Here is a 15,722-nt window from a genome sequence, read left to right on the forward strand (position 1 = left end):
GGCGCTCCTGTATTCACCTTCCATTGTGGCACTGTTGCTTGTTGCACCAGTGTGTACTGTGGTTGATGTGCCTGTAGTTGTGTCTGCATGGGTGCTTGCTGTGGTTGCCCTTGTGGCGACTGCGTTTGCTGTGTGATCTGCTGTGCTTTCTATATGTGTGGCACGCCTATCTGATACTGCATGTGATCATGGGCATAGTATTCCTGTGGTTCTGTATTTTACTGCAGAGAATAGCCCATTCCCCGCTTGGAGCTTGCCAGTTTAGTTGCATGCCACCTCCTCTACTTCTAAATGTTCGGGCTATATGTCCTGTTCTTCCACAATTCCTGCATTGTTGTGGCTGTCCCCCATTAAATCCTCCTCCCCCTTGAGGATTTTGAAATCCGCCTCATCCTCTAGGTCCATTCTCTCTGCCTTGTGGCCAAAAGTTGTACCCACTCTGATATGTAGGGTACACTACATTGCTTTGCTGCGCTGGCTGTATTTCTTGTGTGGCCACACCTTTATCACTCGTGAATACCAGTCCTATGGCGAATTTTGACAATTTCTTCTGAACTATCTTTGCTTCCTCCTGCTTTTCCTCTTGCAGAAATCGACAATGGTGTACAATAGTCAACTGTATTTCTGGCCATGGCTTCGCTTCCATCCCTACCCGTTTCTTCATCAATTTTCTATCCCTACCACGGACTACTGGCCAGGAGCTCACTGACACTAAAGTAGGCTTCCACGCACTGGCAGGCATGCCCAATTGCGTTGGTGCCCTCGACTGCACCCATGTAAAATTGGTGGTCCCACAAGCCGTAGAGGTGGTGTACCGCAATCGTAAGCAATACCACTCCATCAATGTGCAGATGGTATGTGACTCCAGCAAGATCATCACACATTGTTGTGCCCGATATCCCAGATCCACACATGATGCCATGGTTCTGCGTAACTCCACGCTACCCCACTACATGGAGCGACATGCTGCTCGGTAAGTTGCCTGACAGACCCATGGCAGTGCAGTGTGGGGGAGGGGGGTGTATTGGGGGGTGCATACTCCACCTGGGTGAGATTTTGGGGGGTTGTATACTCCACCTGGGTGAGATGGGGGGATGCATACTCCACCTGGGTGAGATTGGGTGGGAGGGGGGATGCATACTCCACCTGGGTGAGATTGGGGTGGATGCATACTCCACCTGGGTGAGATTGGGTGGCGTGTGGACAATGCACATTCAGCTAAACACTGTTGCCCTGAACATCCCAACCTGACCATGACACATCAATGCCATAAATAAGACCAATGCTGCACAGCAATGACAATATGCCAGACGTACAAGCAGGGCACCATGGGAATGTCAAGCGATGGATGACAAAACAGGTTTACACCTGTGGCAATGCCGTTAGTGGGAATACATACAGAGTACTATACATCACCAATATGGGTGGAAAAACATTGTTCCGCATCCACAGTACATGTGCATCAGCATGCAAGTGAACACCCTGCATCATCTGGACAACGCAATCGCCACCAGCAGACCATAGTACAGCACACATAGCGTCAAATGAACCTGTGTGCATACATCCAGGGACATGTGCATGTCAACAGCAAATAGCTGCAGCCATGGCAGTGATTTCTAAAGGTGTCAGGTCAGATATTGACTCACACATACCTCATTGTGCTCCCATGCAGGTGATGGTGGCTATCCCTAGAAGCTGTGGCTACTTACCCCTGTAAGGAACCCACAGAACAGGCACGAAGAGGAGTACAATCGGGTTCATACTCGTACCTGTGTTGTGATTGAACAGACCGTTGGCCTGTTGAAGGCATGGATCCGCTGCCTCGGCAGGTCTGGTGGAGCACTCCTTTATGGGCCCGAGAAGGTGGGAAAGATCACCATGGTCTGTGCCATACTGCACAACATGTGCATCCGGTGGAACTTACCCCTGCCACCTGACATTGACCAGCAACCACCTGGTGAAGATGGGGATGATGAAAGATAAGAGTAGTACATCAGCCATGTGCCGATGCACATGACGGACGTGCTGTGCGCCAATCAGTGATGGATATTTATGTTTGATGCACTGTGATGAAGAGGGTGCATGAATTCCCACTCGCTGTGCAGTGGGATAGGGGGACTCTGGGCACTGTACACTATTTGGCATTAAATTGTGACACACTCAATAAGCAATGTTCGGTCATGTTCTTTGTTTCCAAATGAGATGTAATTATCAATGAAACTATTTACAAAGATGAACAGCCCACCTACGTTGCAACTGAGTCTAACCAGCCACCCCGACCCCTCCCACCACCGTCCACCACTCATCCCTCTACCCCCCCACACATACCCCTCAAACACCCCCCATCCCTCAACTTACCCACACACCCACCTCCCGGCACACAATATGAGTTCTAACAGCCTCCATCCTGTATGTTTGTCTGGCTACAGTCGGCCCTTTTTGTATGGAGGCTGTGGCTCCTCTGGCCGGCGCATGGTGCGTAGCGACCTACGCACTGGGCTCGTCTGAGCTGAGCTTACAGGGGTACTGCTCGTGGATGGCGGGGGTTTTGACTCGGCAGGTGCTGCAGGACGTTGTGCCATGGTGGCAGCCAAACGTGTGAGTGCCTGAGTCACTGATTCCATGCCCTGGTGCACCCGCCTGGCAACGCGGTTCATAGCACGGGTGAGTGTCTGTGTGCTGTCAGTGGGCCAAGCATGTGGCTTCCCCTACTGTGATGATTTGTTGCAACATCTCGTCCATGGACTGCCGACGCTCCTCCATGTGGGTGATGCGGTCTTCTAGGTCACGTATGTCATTGACTGTTGGTGGTCGCATGGGAGGTGGAATTGGACTGCTTGGAGGGCTGAACACGGGTCCAGCTGTCACCTCCCCGGAGCTACCACCACAAGACCCATGTCCCAGGGTATGCTGTGGTGTGTACCCCATGGATGGTGTTCCCTCAGTGTCCACCGACATGCATTGGCCTGCCGTGCAGCCTCGTCCTGTTGGACATCATCCTCTGCACTATTTATTGCGGATTGGGCCACCTCCCCTAGGTCACTAGTGGCCAGTGACTCCGGCGCCTCACCATTGCTGGCCATTGGTGTACCCTCCTTGTCCACATGAGCTGGCTGCAGTGGGGCAGGGGTCGTTTTGTCTGTGGGCTTGGGGGCCGGTGTGCCTTGTGGCAGGTGTGCAGTGATGGCACCCAATTTCCCAGGCCGGTGCACATTCCCATGTGTCGGGGGTGGCTGCTCCTCAGGTGCTACGGCCTGTGGCCCCTGTTTACCGGACAGCTGTGGCATGGGGGTGCTGGTTTTCATCCGCCCGGCCCATGACGTGGATGGCCTGGTGCCATCATCTTCCCCTCTGCTTCTGCGTGATGCTGTTGGCTTTGTTTCTGTGGTGGGCCAGTCATCGCTGTCTGATACTGTGCCTGTGTGGGATGGAGAAGCAGGGCATGAGTCATGGGTGTAGGGACATCCAACATATATTGATGTCAGTACATTTTGGGACCTGTGCATTGCTGTCTGCATGTTGGAGGGGCAGACATGGTGCTTACAGGTTATGGGTATGTGGTGCAGTGTCTGTGCATCCTTCTAGCGCATCCATGTTGTGCATGCAGTTTGCTTGGTGGATTACGGGTGTGTCATGGATTGCGTGCAGTGTACATGCCTCAGGGTCTGCGTGCCATGTGATGCGTCTCTAGGGTTCTGGTGTACACTTGTTGGTCGAGATGTCTGCACCATGCAGTGGGATGCGACAGTGGTGGGGCTTGCTTCTCTGCAGTGCTGCATGTGTGTGTCTGCATGCTGATGGTACTTGGGTTTGGAATTGGGGACTCTGGTTGTTTGTGTCAGTGGGGTTGGTTGCGTGTGTCCGTGACAGGGGTGTGACATTTCTGTTAGGGCAGACAGTAGGTGGGTGGTGATGGGAAATGTACTTTCTGTCATCAACTTGCCATTTAGACACAGCCATTGGATTTGGGTTGGGGTGAGTGTGTTCTCTTTTGTGTAGTGCCAACGCTCACTCACCTTCGTCAGCCGATGATGTTACTCCCGTCTCAGCACGCCTGACCCCTTCAAAGGGCTCCATGTGTATCAGGGAGCAGCACGTTTCCTCCCACTGTGCTAGCTTGATGGGTGAGGGTGGTTCGCTTCCCGTTGCCTGGGCCTGCTGACGGTGGATAGTATGTTGCGGACACGCAGCCACAGATCATCCCACCTTTTCCAGAAGTCCTTTGTATTGCGTGTGGTTGTCCCCACTGCGGACACCTTCTGGGCCACCTCCTCCCAGATCTGTTTGTTCTTGATTTGTGTCGCACAGCCAGGTCTGTGCAGAACACCACATCTGCATGCTGGGCTAGGGTGTCTGCCAGCACTTTTAGCTGCTCGTCGGAGAAATGTTGTTTGCACAGACGAGGTGTGCCTTTGCGGGTGGACTGTGTCATTTTCTGGCAGGCTGGGATCTGTGTTTTGGATTTCAGTGCCTGTAGCCATGGGATTGCAATGGATTGTGATTTTCAATATGGCCGCCGAAGCATTTCCCGTTCCGGCGCGATTACGTTATTTCCGGATCCGGTATTACGAACCCGGTATTTGCATGATGGTACTTCTGTGTGCGTTATTTAGGGGTTGCTCCTGGGCGGAGGCGGTATCAGCGGGTTCCGTGATGCCACTATCGGGGGGTTGGTGGTCCTTTAGCGGCATGGTGGTGAAGCCATTACTGGCATGGGGGTTCGCGCGTGCTCGCGCTCTCGTAATCAGCCGCTATTAGCGGCGTCAAGGGTGCACGGACTCGCTAATACCGCGATGCCGGTAATGACTGTTTTTAACGTGATTCTCGTAATGAGGCCCCTGGTCTCTCTCCTTCAAGCTCTTTGCTTACTATTATTCAGTGCCGACACCCATCTTTTCAACATGGGCTTTAACCGTGTTACATTTTCTACTGCAGCAAGCTTCTATGTGGCTCATCTATCTTGCGTTTCTATGTATATACAGTTACTACTTGTTTAGTTACTTAACTTCTTTGTACATATGGTTTCTTCTCACTCGTATACATGTTTACTTTGTTTCTTCAGTTACATCTTCATTCTTTATGAATTCTTATATCGTTTATGTGCATCGTGTCTTCTCCTTATGACATCACTTTGCGCCCGTTTGATTTTCTTTAAAGCTCTTCGATATTCAGTAGTGTCTGCAAATCTCCTGCTACCACCTTAGTTCGAGGGTACATTCGGTACAGTTGTCTAAGTGCATAATGTCTCTCATACACTCAGTGCGGTAATGGCATAATAGCTTGCGTCATGCACAGTGTCTTCCTGTCCTTCATCCAGTATGACAGAGGTGAGGGGGCGGGTTCTATCAATGACATACCCGTCTGCTCCTCTACACTAACTAAATACAATTACCATACATCTTTGTCTTAGCACGAGTGCGCGGTAGTACCGATAATACTGTATAACTGACATTAGTGTCAAACTCTAACAATTGTACCGCGAGCAACTACCATTGAAGCAACAGCCTTTGAAAAGTATTATTAAGAATTCCTATGCGTGTTGGTTAAGTGAACTAAGTATTTGTCTACCTTCCTTGTGTAAATATAATAAATGTATATTTTAATACAGCTCACATCATCCTCCTATGATAAGCCTGACTGCTTTGCCACTCTACCAAGGTTCCTTGAGTAGTACAGACATATACTAAGAGTTGGGGAGCTGTATGCCAAGAGATAGTTTTATGAAGTCTTACCTCAAGTGGACCTGAGGAAAACTCCCCTAACAAAGGCAAGCTGTAGCTTATACAAACGTGTCTGAAATCATCTCCACCCATAGATTTGTATTTGTATTTTGTTTATTTATAACGCGCACCATCAGGCCCGGAGGCATCAGGGCGCTACTTGTGAAGGAGTTAAATACAGAGTTATGAGATTCCTCTCTCATCTAAGATGCTCTATACTGAACATTCTCTCACTTGCGCTGGATGCACGGCAAGGTCACCCCTGACAATGACAGCACAATTGCTGCTTCCTGGGTATGTTTGGATCTCCTGTGTATATTTTAGTCTTAACATTGTGACATTTTATTGTAGACATTTGATGGAGGCAGACAAGAGGTTAGCTCTGCAGGCTAAACATATTGAGGCATGAGAGATTATCCATCATTGGTATACAGGATTTCAAAATACTAGCATACTATTTGTGGCATTCAACATTACTTATTGATCATTTTAAATTAACCATCGGGAGCATGCATGATTACCTATCAAGTTTGTTTACAATTACCTATGGGCAGCGTGCACTCCCCCGTAGCGTTCAGACTCTCAAGGAGGATACTCATAATTGGCACCAGCTTCTGCTTGCTCTCCTCATTCGATATGAAACTGCTTTCCAACTATGAGAGAAGAAAGTGTTAGTGTCTGGAATGGAAAATAGTGAGCATGCAAATGTCCCACAAAGAGAAAACAGAGTGTTTGTTTCCAGAGTGAGGGATCTTCTCTGTAGAGAGCAAATCATTGAATGCTCAAAATCAAGAGACAGTAAGTGTGTGAAAGCCCATAGAGAAACCCCTGCCTCGTGTACTGGGCAACAAACAGTGGTCGTCCAAAGAAGAGGAGAGGAGTGAAAGAAATGAATCTCTAAAGTTATGGGAAGCAAATTTTTCTAAGAATGTATTTAGTGAATAAGTGGCCAAGCCATCAGGAGGTTTTACTTCCACTTTAAGTGGCAGCTAATACAGAAGAAACAGCATGCAAGACATGCCACAAGGGAATTACATTTGTAAATGGGAAGAGCTGCGAGGTGAGGCAACCAATAAGTGAGAATGCCACATCTAAAGCCAGACAGCTGGTAATAATATGCAGAGCCAAGAACCACACACATAAAACCGTCCTTGAAAGATAATGGCCACACATAGCTTTAATCGCCTAATAATACGTTCCACACTTCGAGATAATTAGGGAAAGGTAATGCCCACACGGAGAGCAGGTAGATCAGTGCGGGAACGTTGAAAGGCAGACCGCGAGTTAGAAATCTATTCTCAAATTATATAATAGGTCGACAAGATAAAACCAAATTGCATTGACTTTTCCCAAAATTTAATTGCTAATAATTGACTCACGGAGTGCAGCTGGCTGAAATTTTTCCAATGAAATGTCTGGCGAGAGCCCCGACAAACTGGAACTTTTGGAGCACATTTGTCCAACAGTTCAAAAGTTATTAAGTGTGGGCTAAAAAGCAGTTTTCGGCCTATTCCCATTGATATTTTGCATCCCTAAAATACCACCAAACTGACGACCCTGCATTGATTATAGAGTTCTACACCAGCTTAGCATTAATGACCGATATCCACTAACCCTAATTTCAGACAGAGTCCTTATTGAAGACTAAGCCCTCATTACACGTTTGGTGGTTTCTTGGTTGGTGGTAAATCCACTGAGATACCACCAAACGGTATTACCATTACGCCACTTGGTCTGGCGGCATTCCCGCCGGATTAGAAGTGGTGGAAGGCGGTGTTAGTCCCCATAAATTGGATGGCATAGGGCTCCATGAGGGATTTCGGCAAATTGGCCGATTTTGAGCGCTAAGGTGGCTGAATTACCCCCAGCTACTTGCTGTATGTTTTTCCTCTACCTTACCCCAAATATCGTAGTTGGGCGGTATGGTAATTTGGCGGTAACAGTAATACTGCTGCATATTTACGCACCACCCAACTTATAGTGAAGCCCTGTTTACTAACATGGACTTAAGGGGCGTGCATACCATTTGGTATGAATAGTTGAGGGGGACAAGTGGAAAACAGCATTCCTGATGCTTTTGGGACAATACAAATACAACATTATGGCACTTGGGCTACGTATGTCCCCAGCAGTATTCCAACGTGTTATGAATGGCTTATTAGCAGAACTTTTTGCAACATTCTGTTCTGGCTTCTCTGGATGATATCCTGGTCTTTTCTCTGGATAAGTATTCTCACATTGAACATTTTAAGGAAACTCTTCCAAGACTTCGACAACATCTGACCTAATACACTATGCACATCACTCTGCTAAACCCAGACTACTTAGGCACCCTACTGCGCCTAGTGGTATTAACTAGTATCTCAAGCCATTCTACCTCAATACTACCTATTCACACCACTATGTTTACATCCTCAACTACAGTAGTCACTGCAGACATTCCTACCTCTCTGACTTCTAAACTACCATCATACAAACTCAGCCTACCCCATGGGATCACCTAACCAAAAGACCCCCTGTAACATTGCATATAGAAACGCTAGACTCTGTGCACGGTTGCCAAAATTGTTTGAACTACCAACTAGATATGTGGCCAGCCTAGACTACCACAGAATAAGATCACCTCACATACCAATAGCAAAAATAACAAAGACTATTCCTAATTTTAACACCCAGACCAAAGCAAAAAAGACCTAAGACACCCATGTGCACACATGCTCCCACCAGCACCTTTCAACCACCTCCACTAGATAAATAGGTACCTGACCTCAAAGGGGCCTTAATAAATGCAAGATCTTTAGTCGCACATGCGACAGAAATAGCCGAAGTCATCTTAACAGAAAACTATGACTTCCTTGCAATTACGGAATCCTGGCTACATGATGCAGCAAGCCCTGCTCTGGCCTTAGCAGTACCCGATGATTACACTATCCTTAGATCTGATGGACACAAATCACGAGGTGGAGGACTAGCCATCATTGCTAAATCTAATCTCTCCAGGAGATTAGTCCCCTCGCCTAACATCAAATCATGCGAATCCATTTCAGTCAAACTACCTATTGCCAACTCCCAAACATTGAATATCCATCTTATACACAGACCCCCTGGCCCTATCAGTACCTTCAACAAAGACATCTCTACTATCCTGTCGGATAACTTAAAAAATACATCACAAACCCTATTGTTGGGAAATCTCAACTTGGGATTTAATGACACTAAACACCAACAGGCTATCTCCATAGCTAATATATTGACAGAACTTGGCTTCACCCAGAGAGTGAACCTGCCAACCCATAACAAAGGGAGAATTCTTGATTGGGTGGCGGATCACAACTGTAACGCCTCAGTCACCACCAGTTCCCCTCAAATTTGCATTGACCCACCACCCAGACAACACCACCTGCCCCTCACTCACTAACTAGAAATAAAAAGAATATCACAGTAGATAAACTCCTTCCCCGCATCCTTCCTAATCTTAATTCACCCCCTGATAATATGGACCCTAGCCTATTAGTTGAAGAATATAACAAAGCTATGACCACTGCTCTTGACGACATTGCCCCATTAAAATTAAGAAACCGTAAACCCAAAAGTCACCTTAACACCTGGTTCACTCCCCACCTGAAAAGCTTAAGATTACACAAGAGAAAATGTAAAACCGCATGGAAACTACATCCCACTGCAGAAAACAAAATGAACGTAGCCACTATTTCTACCCATTACAAGAAGGACATCCTCTTGGCTAAACAAGAAACTTATAACAGAATCCTTCAAGCCAATTCCAGTATGAACAAACTTTTCACGATACTAAAAGAATTAGAAGCCCCTATCCTAGCACAAGACAACTGTGTCAAAAATAAAACTTGGTGCTCTGACATTCAGCATGCACTAGTCAACAAAGTCACTAACCTTCAGGACAAGATAGCCCAAAAGAAAGCCTCACTAATACCTCCAACCCCATCCAATAAAACACCACTGCTTAAGTCCAAACATCTCACCCGATTCAACTTTTCCAAAGTTTCTATTATTGAGGTCGAGCAAGTCATACTTGCTCTCAAACCTTCATATTGTAAGGGCGACCAATGCCCGGCACAACTAATCAGGTTTGCTGCTAGAGATCTAGCACCTTTCATCTCAAAACTTATCAACGCCTCATTTGCTTCAGGCACCATCCCCTGCAACCTTAAAGAATCCTGGGTACTCCCACTTCTTAATAAACAAACCTTAGACCTCACCATACCAACTAATTATAGGCCCATCACCGCAGTGCCATTCCTTCTAAAAATCCTAGACAAGGTAGCATACATCCAAATTCAGAATTTCCTAGGACTTAACCAACTCTTAGGATCTCGCCAATCTGGGTTCCGGCCACAACATTGCACAGAAACAGCATTAATTGATCTTAAGGCCCAACTAGATGACGAGCACTACTCCTCCTCCTTGCCCTCTCAGCTGCATTTCACCTGGTGGACCTCAAGGTCTTATGCAGCCACCTGGACTCAGCATCCCACTTCTCCAAGGAAGCCATAGAATGGATACAGTCCTTCCTTAGCAACAGGACTATGAGGGTCTTCTCGCAATCTGCAGCAGCAGACCCTTTCCCATTACTTGTGGGGTGCCCCAGGGATCATGTGTCTCTCCGACTTTGTACAATGTATTCACCAAACCCCTTTTTGATGATCTTGATCATCTGGGTATCACCTACACTAACTATGCAGATGATACACAGATCCTCTTACCACTTACTGGGGATTAGCATAAGGATTTGGCTTAGGTGAATGGAATATACAGTATTGTTCAGGCATGGATGGCCACTCATGGCCTCTGCCTGAACGATGACAAAACAGAGCTCATCATCCTTGGCACTACCCCCCAGCTTAATAGACTTAGCCCCGATTATTCATCCTACACTATCGATGGGAACTCTATTAAAGTTGCCAAAGAAGTAAAAACCCTAGATATGTTCTTTTCTTGACCTAGGGTTTTTACTTAAATTCCACCCTAACATTTACCAAACTGGTAAACACTTTGGCCTCATCCACGGCATACATATCCAAATTAATTAGAGCAGGCAAACAATTTCTGTCGTCCAATAGTTGCATGATCCTAGCCAGAGCTCTTATTTTATCTAAAATGGACTACTGTAACGCGCTATACATTGATACCAATAAATATATTTTCAATAGAATACAGACACTCTAGAATAATGCCCTTAGAGCTGCATTAAGCATCTCAAGAAAAGAGCATATCTCCAAAACAAGGAGGCAATACAAGTGGATATACACATACGAGAACATCCGCCTCAAAACAGCATCCCTTATCCATAAATGTTTAAACAATAAGGCACCACGCTACCTGATAGAAAGAATCATCAGAAAAACTTCAAGCAGACCTATTAGATCAGTCAATTCCAATTGCCTTCATGTGCCACGCTTTAAAAACCTTCCACTATTGGGGGCTCCAGCTTCCTAGTCAAGTCAGCACAATTGTGGAACTCCTTGCCACCTTCACTGAGAATGGACCAAACATTCAACAAATTCAGGCAGAATCTTATCAACTGGCTCAAAGAGAATGATAAGTAACTCCTCTAGCCCAGTACCACAATTGTAAATAAACGTCCTGCATTACACACTACATTAGCTAGCATCCCACATGTATCCATATGCCTGTATCTCAAATTATATGCATACTTAGTATTTTATGCTTTTATACTTTGATTTGGATTTCATTTTGATGTCAGTTTATTTGATGTGTACCTTTAACCAAGCTGTATGCCTTCTTACCTCTTGCTGGTACCATGGTCTGCAGTGCCTCTCCTTGTATCGAGATTGTTTTTTTTTTTTTTCTAGAATACTTCTAGGTGGATGAGCTAATGAGGCAGGTTTTTAGTCGTATAATGAATTTGAGGTGTTATTCTGTTGTTCGAAGTTCCTTGTGGAGTGCGTTCCAGAGAGTTCCTGAGATGTACAAAAAGGCTAATCCACCATATTTCAGTTTGGAATATTGCTTTGGATCAAGGTGAATGTCATTGCTGGATCAGGGTTCGTTTTGGTCTGTAGATGGAAATGTATTTCTAGAATGAATTTGGCTCCTTGGCCGTGGATTGCTCTGTGGGCTATGCAAAGTGTTCTTAAGTAGCTCCTTTTTTGACTGGTAGTCAGTATAGGGTTCTCAGTGCTGTTGTGATGTGCTCTCTCAGTGAGTCTGAGTAGTCTGGCTTCCGCGTTCTGTATTCGTTGCAGTGTTTTGGTTTAGTAGTCCGTCATTGGAAGGTAGATGAAACTCATCCAGGTTAGGGGAGAATGGTCAGTTACTAGTCACAACTTTCTTCCCGTCAAATAGTAGCAAAGACTGACTACTGCCCATTTGATAGCTAAGGCTTCCTACTCTAGGGTAGCATAGGCCTGTTCTCTAGGAAACACATTCTTACTGGTATATACGTCAGGGTGTTCTAGTCCATCAGGTTCCTGGGAAACGACTGCCCCCAGGCCTACTTTGAAGCATAAATGCCTGGTTGAAGACAGGCATTTTTAGCACAGGATTTTGACATAGTATTTGGTTTAGCCCGTCAAAGCTTCTCGGATTTGCCTCTCCCCAGATAAGTTGAAGAATTCACAACCTCAAAAACGTATCAATGAGACTGGTGGCCAATGTCAACCGCCTATAATACCCTGTTCATCCCAGGAAGGCTCAGAGATCTTGTTTGGTCTTGGAAACTAGTGTTAAGTGTACGGCCTTGACTTTTTCAACTTGGGGCTGAATCAACCCATTCCCCACGAAAAATCCTGAATACTGTGACAAATCTAACAAGGTCGTCACTACTTCGCTGGGGGAAATCTCCCCTCAAGTGGCCAGAGAAAGGTAGAAGCTACCAGACTCTGACCCTGGGGTGGCTGTCTGTGAGAGGACCACATGAGGGAGTAGACTTGCTAGGTCAAAGCAGGCACTTCCCGGTTTCTTTAGCCTATGGTCTGTTAACACCCACTTGCCTCCCCATTCCTGTATGGCATTCTGTAGTGTGGGTGTAGAACCTCCAGTCATGACCAATCAATTATATTTACATTCCCCTTTTCTTGATAACACTGAGACGAGGAAGAGGACTGGAGTAATTCATGTATTTGCATTTATAGAGCGCACAACTGTGCTCAGGCATCGCATTGCTATACAAGAAGGCTTACTTGGTCACATAAGTGCTTGTGAAGGCATCCATACATACATGTTACATAGCCCCATGTAGCAGGTGCGTCTTATTTAGTTGCATAGTGCTTGCGAAAACATACAGTTTGCGTAACCCATTTTGCGGGTCAGCAGCAGCATACAAATGCAAAAGTCTGATTAGGTGGCATAGACAAGTTGCAAAACCCCTTCTTGTAGGGTGGAAGCAGCATATAGATAGAGAAGTCAGATACAGTGGCACAGACATGTTGCCCAGCCCCATGTTGCAGGGCTGCAGCAGCAAGCAAACGCAAGGTCAAAATTGGTAGCAAAGATATGTTGCCTAGCCCTGCTTGTCGGGTGGCAGCAGCATATAAATGCAGAGGTCAGGCAAGGTGGCACAGACATGTTGCCCAGCCCCATGTTGCAGGGCGGCAACAGCTTGCAAATGGAAGGTCAAAATGGTGGCAAAGACATGTTGCCCAGCAACAGGGCGGTAGCAGTGTGCTGGTGCGTGGAGACATTTTAGACATTTATAAGCGTTACGACATTTTAGACGAGCATGGTAGGAAGGGATGGGCAAGGGGAGGACCAGTGGGAGGGCGGAGTGTAGGTGGTGAGCTGGTGCATCATATGGACGACCAGGGGGGTGGGAGGAGACCACACACGCATACTGGTGACCAAGGGGGTGGGGGGAGACTACACATGCATGCGGGCAACCAATGGGGTGGGAGGAGGCAAAACAGGCGACCAAGGGTGTGGGGGAGACTACACACGCATACTGGTGACCAGGGGGTGGGGGAGACTACACACGCATACTGGTGACCAGGGGGGAGGGAGGAGTCAAACAGGCATACGGGCGACCAGGGGGGTGGGAGGAGGCAAAACAGGCATATTGGCGACCAGGGGGGTGGGAGGAGGCAACGGGCGACCTTAGCATACCTGTAGTGGACAGGTAGCTGACAGAGGCCTTAGGAGTGGGCCTTTGGTGGTAGGGCCGGCCAAGCCTGCCGTCTTTCCCATAGGCCCGTAACTCCCAAGCCCCAGCCAATCAGGGCACGCCAGCCGAGGCAGAGGCCAGGCACGTAGGGACACACGAAATGCAGGCGGCCATGATGGAAGGGCTGAGGACACAATGCACACAAAGCAATACAGTGGAATCCTACCGCAGACTCCGGTAAGGAAGGCATTGTGCAAAGTATAAAGCCTACTTGCAGCGAGGCAGCGCTGTTCTGGGAAATGTCGATGTTGCAGATGGCAAAAGTTCAGAAAAGTTCATGGACTCATTCGGTCGCAAATATGTTCATTTTAAGCCAGAGGGCTTACCTTGCTCCTTGATGCAGTATGAAGCAGTATCTCCCGATGGAGGAGGGAGAGGGAAGGGTCACTAGAAGATCACTAGAACTCAGCCTTCCAGATAAGGTGCATATCAGCCCTTTTTACACACCAAAATCTTGGCAATAGGGCCTTTTTAATTCTTCCTTGCGTACAGCTTACGTAGGATATTTATGGCAGCACCCCCATAAGTTGGAGTTGGTGACAGCCTGGCCAGCTGCAGCTTGCAAATCCACTCTCTACTTTAGCAATCCACACAGTTCCTTGAAAGAAGAAAATGGGGAGGAGTCCTGGTCTGTTAATTTTTTCAACACTCTCCTCCGTTAATAATTCTATCAAGATAATACTTTGAGTACTGTAGAACTAAATTTGTGTTTTGTTCACTTTGTTCAACTGCCTGCATTTTGTAGATTACAGTGTTATTAAAGCATTTTGAATCATGAACATGCTTTTCAGCATTGCTTTGGGACACATAGTTTTGGGTAAAATGAACATTGCCTTAAACTAGGGATGCTTTTTTGATTCATTTTCCTCTGTTTTAATCTGTTTTAATAGAGGCTGTGCAGTTGCAGCAGGATGGGCATTTCATACTTTGTTTTCTTTTCATCAAAGAAGCACATCAATTGCATTTAATGGCTTGGCGTTTTTCATGTCTTGAAGTTTTAGGAGAGCCTCCAGCAAGCAGTTTGGCACTTGCGAGAAGGAAAAGCTTTTGGTACTCTATATGAAGATGTTTATGTTGTCTTAAGATTGCACGTGTTCACGTGCATGCCTATGCGCAAAAGGAATTGTACATAGTTTGTTGACTTAGAGAGCAAGGAATAAGCTGGGCATGTGGTCTGCACTTTACCCTACCTCCCTTTCTGTACACCCACCCACCACAAGCAGGTATAATGGATGAAGGTAGAAGAAATGGTATATATATTTTCAGTGGCACAGATTGTATTGGTACCTCTCAACAGGACTGCTATATATTCAGGCAAAGTAGCCTAATTTATCAGCAGAGCTGCTATATGCATGTCATAGCACAATTGCCAATTATTCTTAGCATGCCTGTTTGCATCATGCCCACTTTCTTAGCAGGACTGCTATGTTTTGGGCGGTACCTGCATTTTTTAACAGAGCTGCTGTAATGACAAAGCACGAACATGTGTGGCATTTACTGCAGCAAGCTAAAGTACTGAGTATAAAAAACGTCTGAGCTCTCCCCACCGGTAGCACACAGGTCTCCCCCCATATTACAAATACAGAAAATGTGTTATTTTACATGCACATTTTTTGACCTCAAAGTAAAACAATAGGTATTTTCACGTAGATCCTTCCCACCATCCTTCCTAGCTGGTGTGAAACACACTGGCGGATAGTCAGATGATGGCACTGCTGAATATACTTCAATCCCTCCTACTCAGCCTTCCGCTTTTCAAAACTGAAAAACTCCCATGTCCAATTACTAGTCCCAATGCCAATATTCTAGCACATTTCAAAGCCTCATTATGAATCTTCTGACTCATG

The 15,722-nt window shown here is 46.5% G+C and overlaps 1 protein-coding gene across 12 annotated transcripts in view; it reads right to left on the reverse strand.

Moving 5' to 3' along the window:
* NPRL2 (NPR2 like, GATOR1 complex subunit) overlaps positions 1–15,722 on the reverse strand; it is a 717,787-nt gene that overhangs the window by 480,030 nt on the left and 222,035 nt on the right. For all 12 annotated transcript variants that reach the window (XM_069644051.1, XM_069644050.1, XM_069644042.1 and 9 more), the window contains one exon: positions 6,265–6,373. In XM_069644051.1, the coding sequence (XP_069500152.1) occupies positions 6,265–6,373 (109 nt within the window). The remainder of the gene's footprint in view (positions 1–6,264; positions 6,374–15,722) is intronic.

Source organism: Ambystoma mexicanum, chromosome 2p, assembly GCF_040938575.1.
Source record: "Ambystoma mexicanum isolate Mex_15411 chromosome 2p, UKY_AmexF1_1, whole genome shotgun sequence".
Taxonomy (NCBI): domain Eukaryota; kingdom Metazoa; phylum Chordata; class Amphibia; order Caudata; family Ambystomatidae; genus Ambystoma; species Ambystoma mexicanum.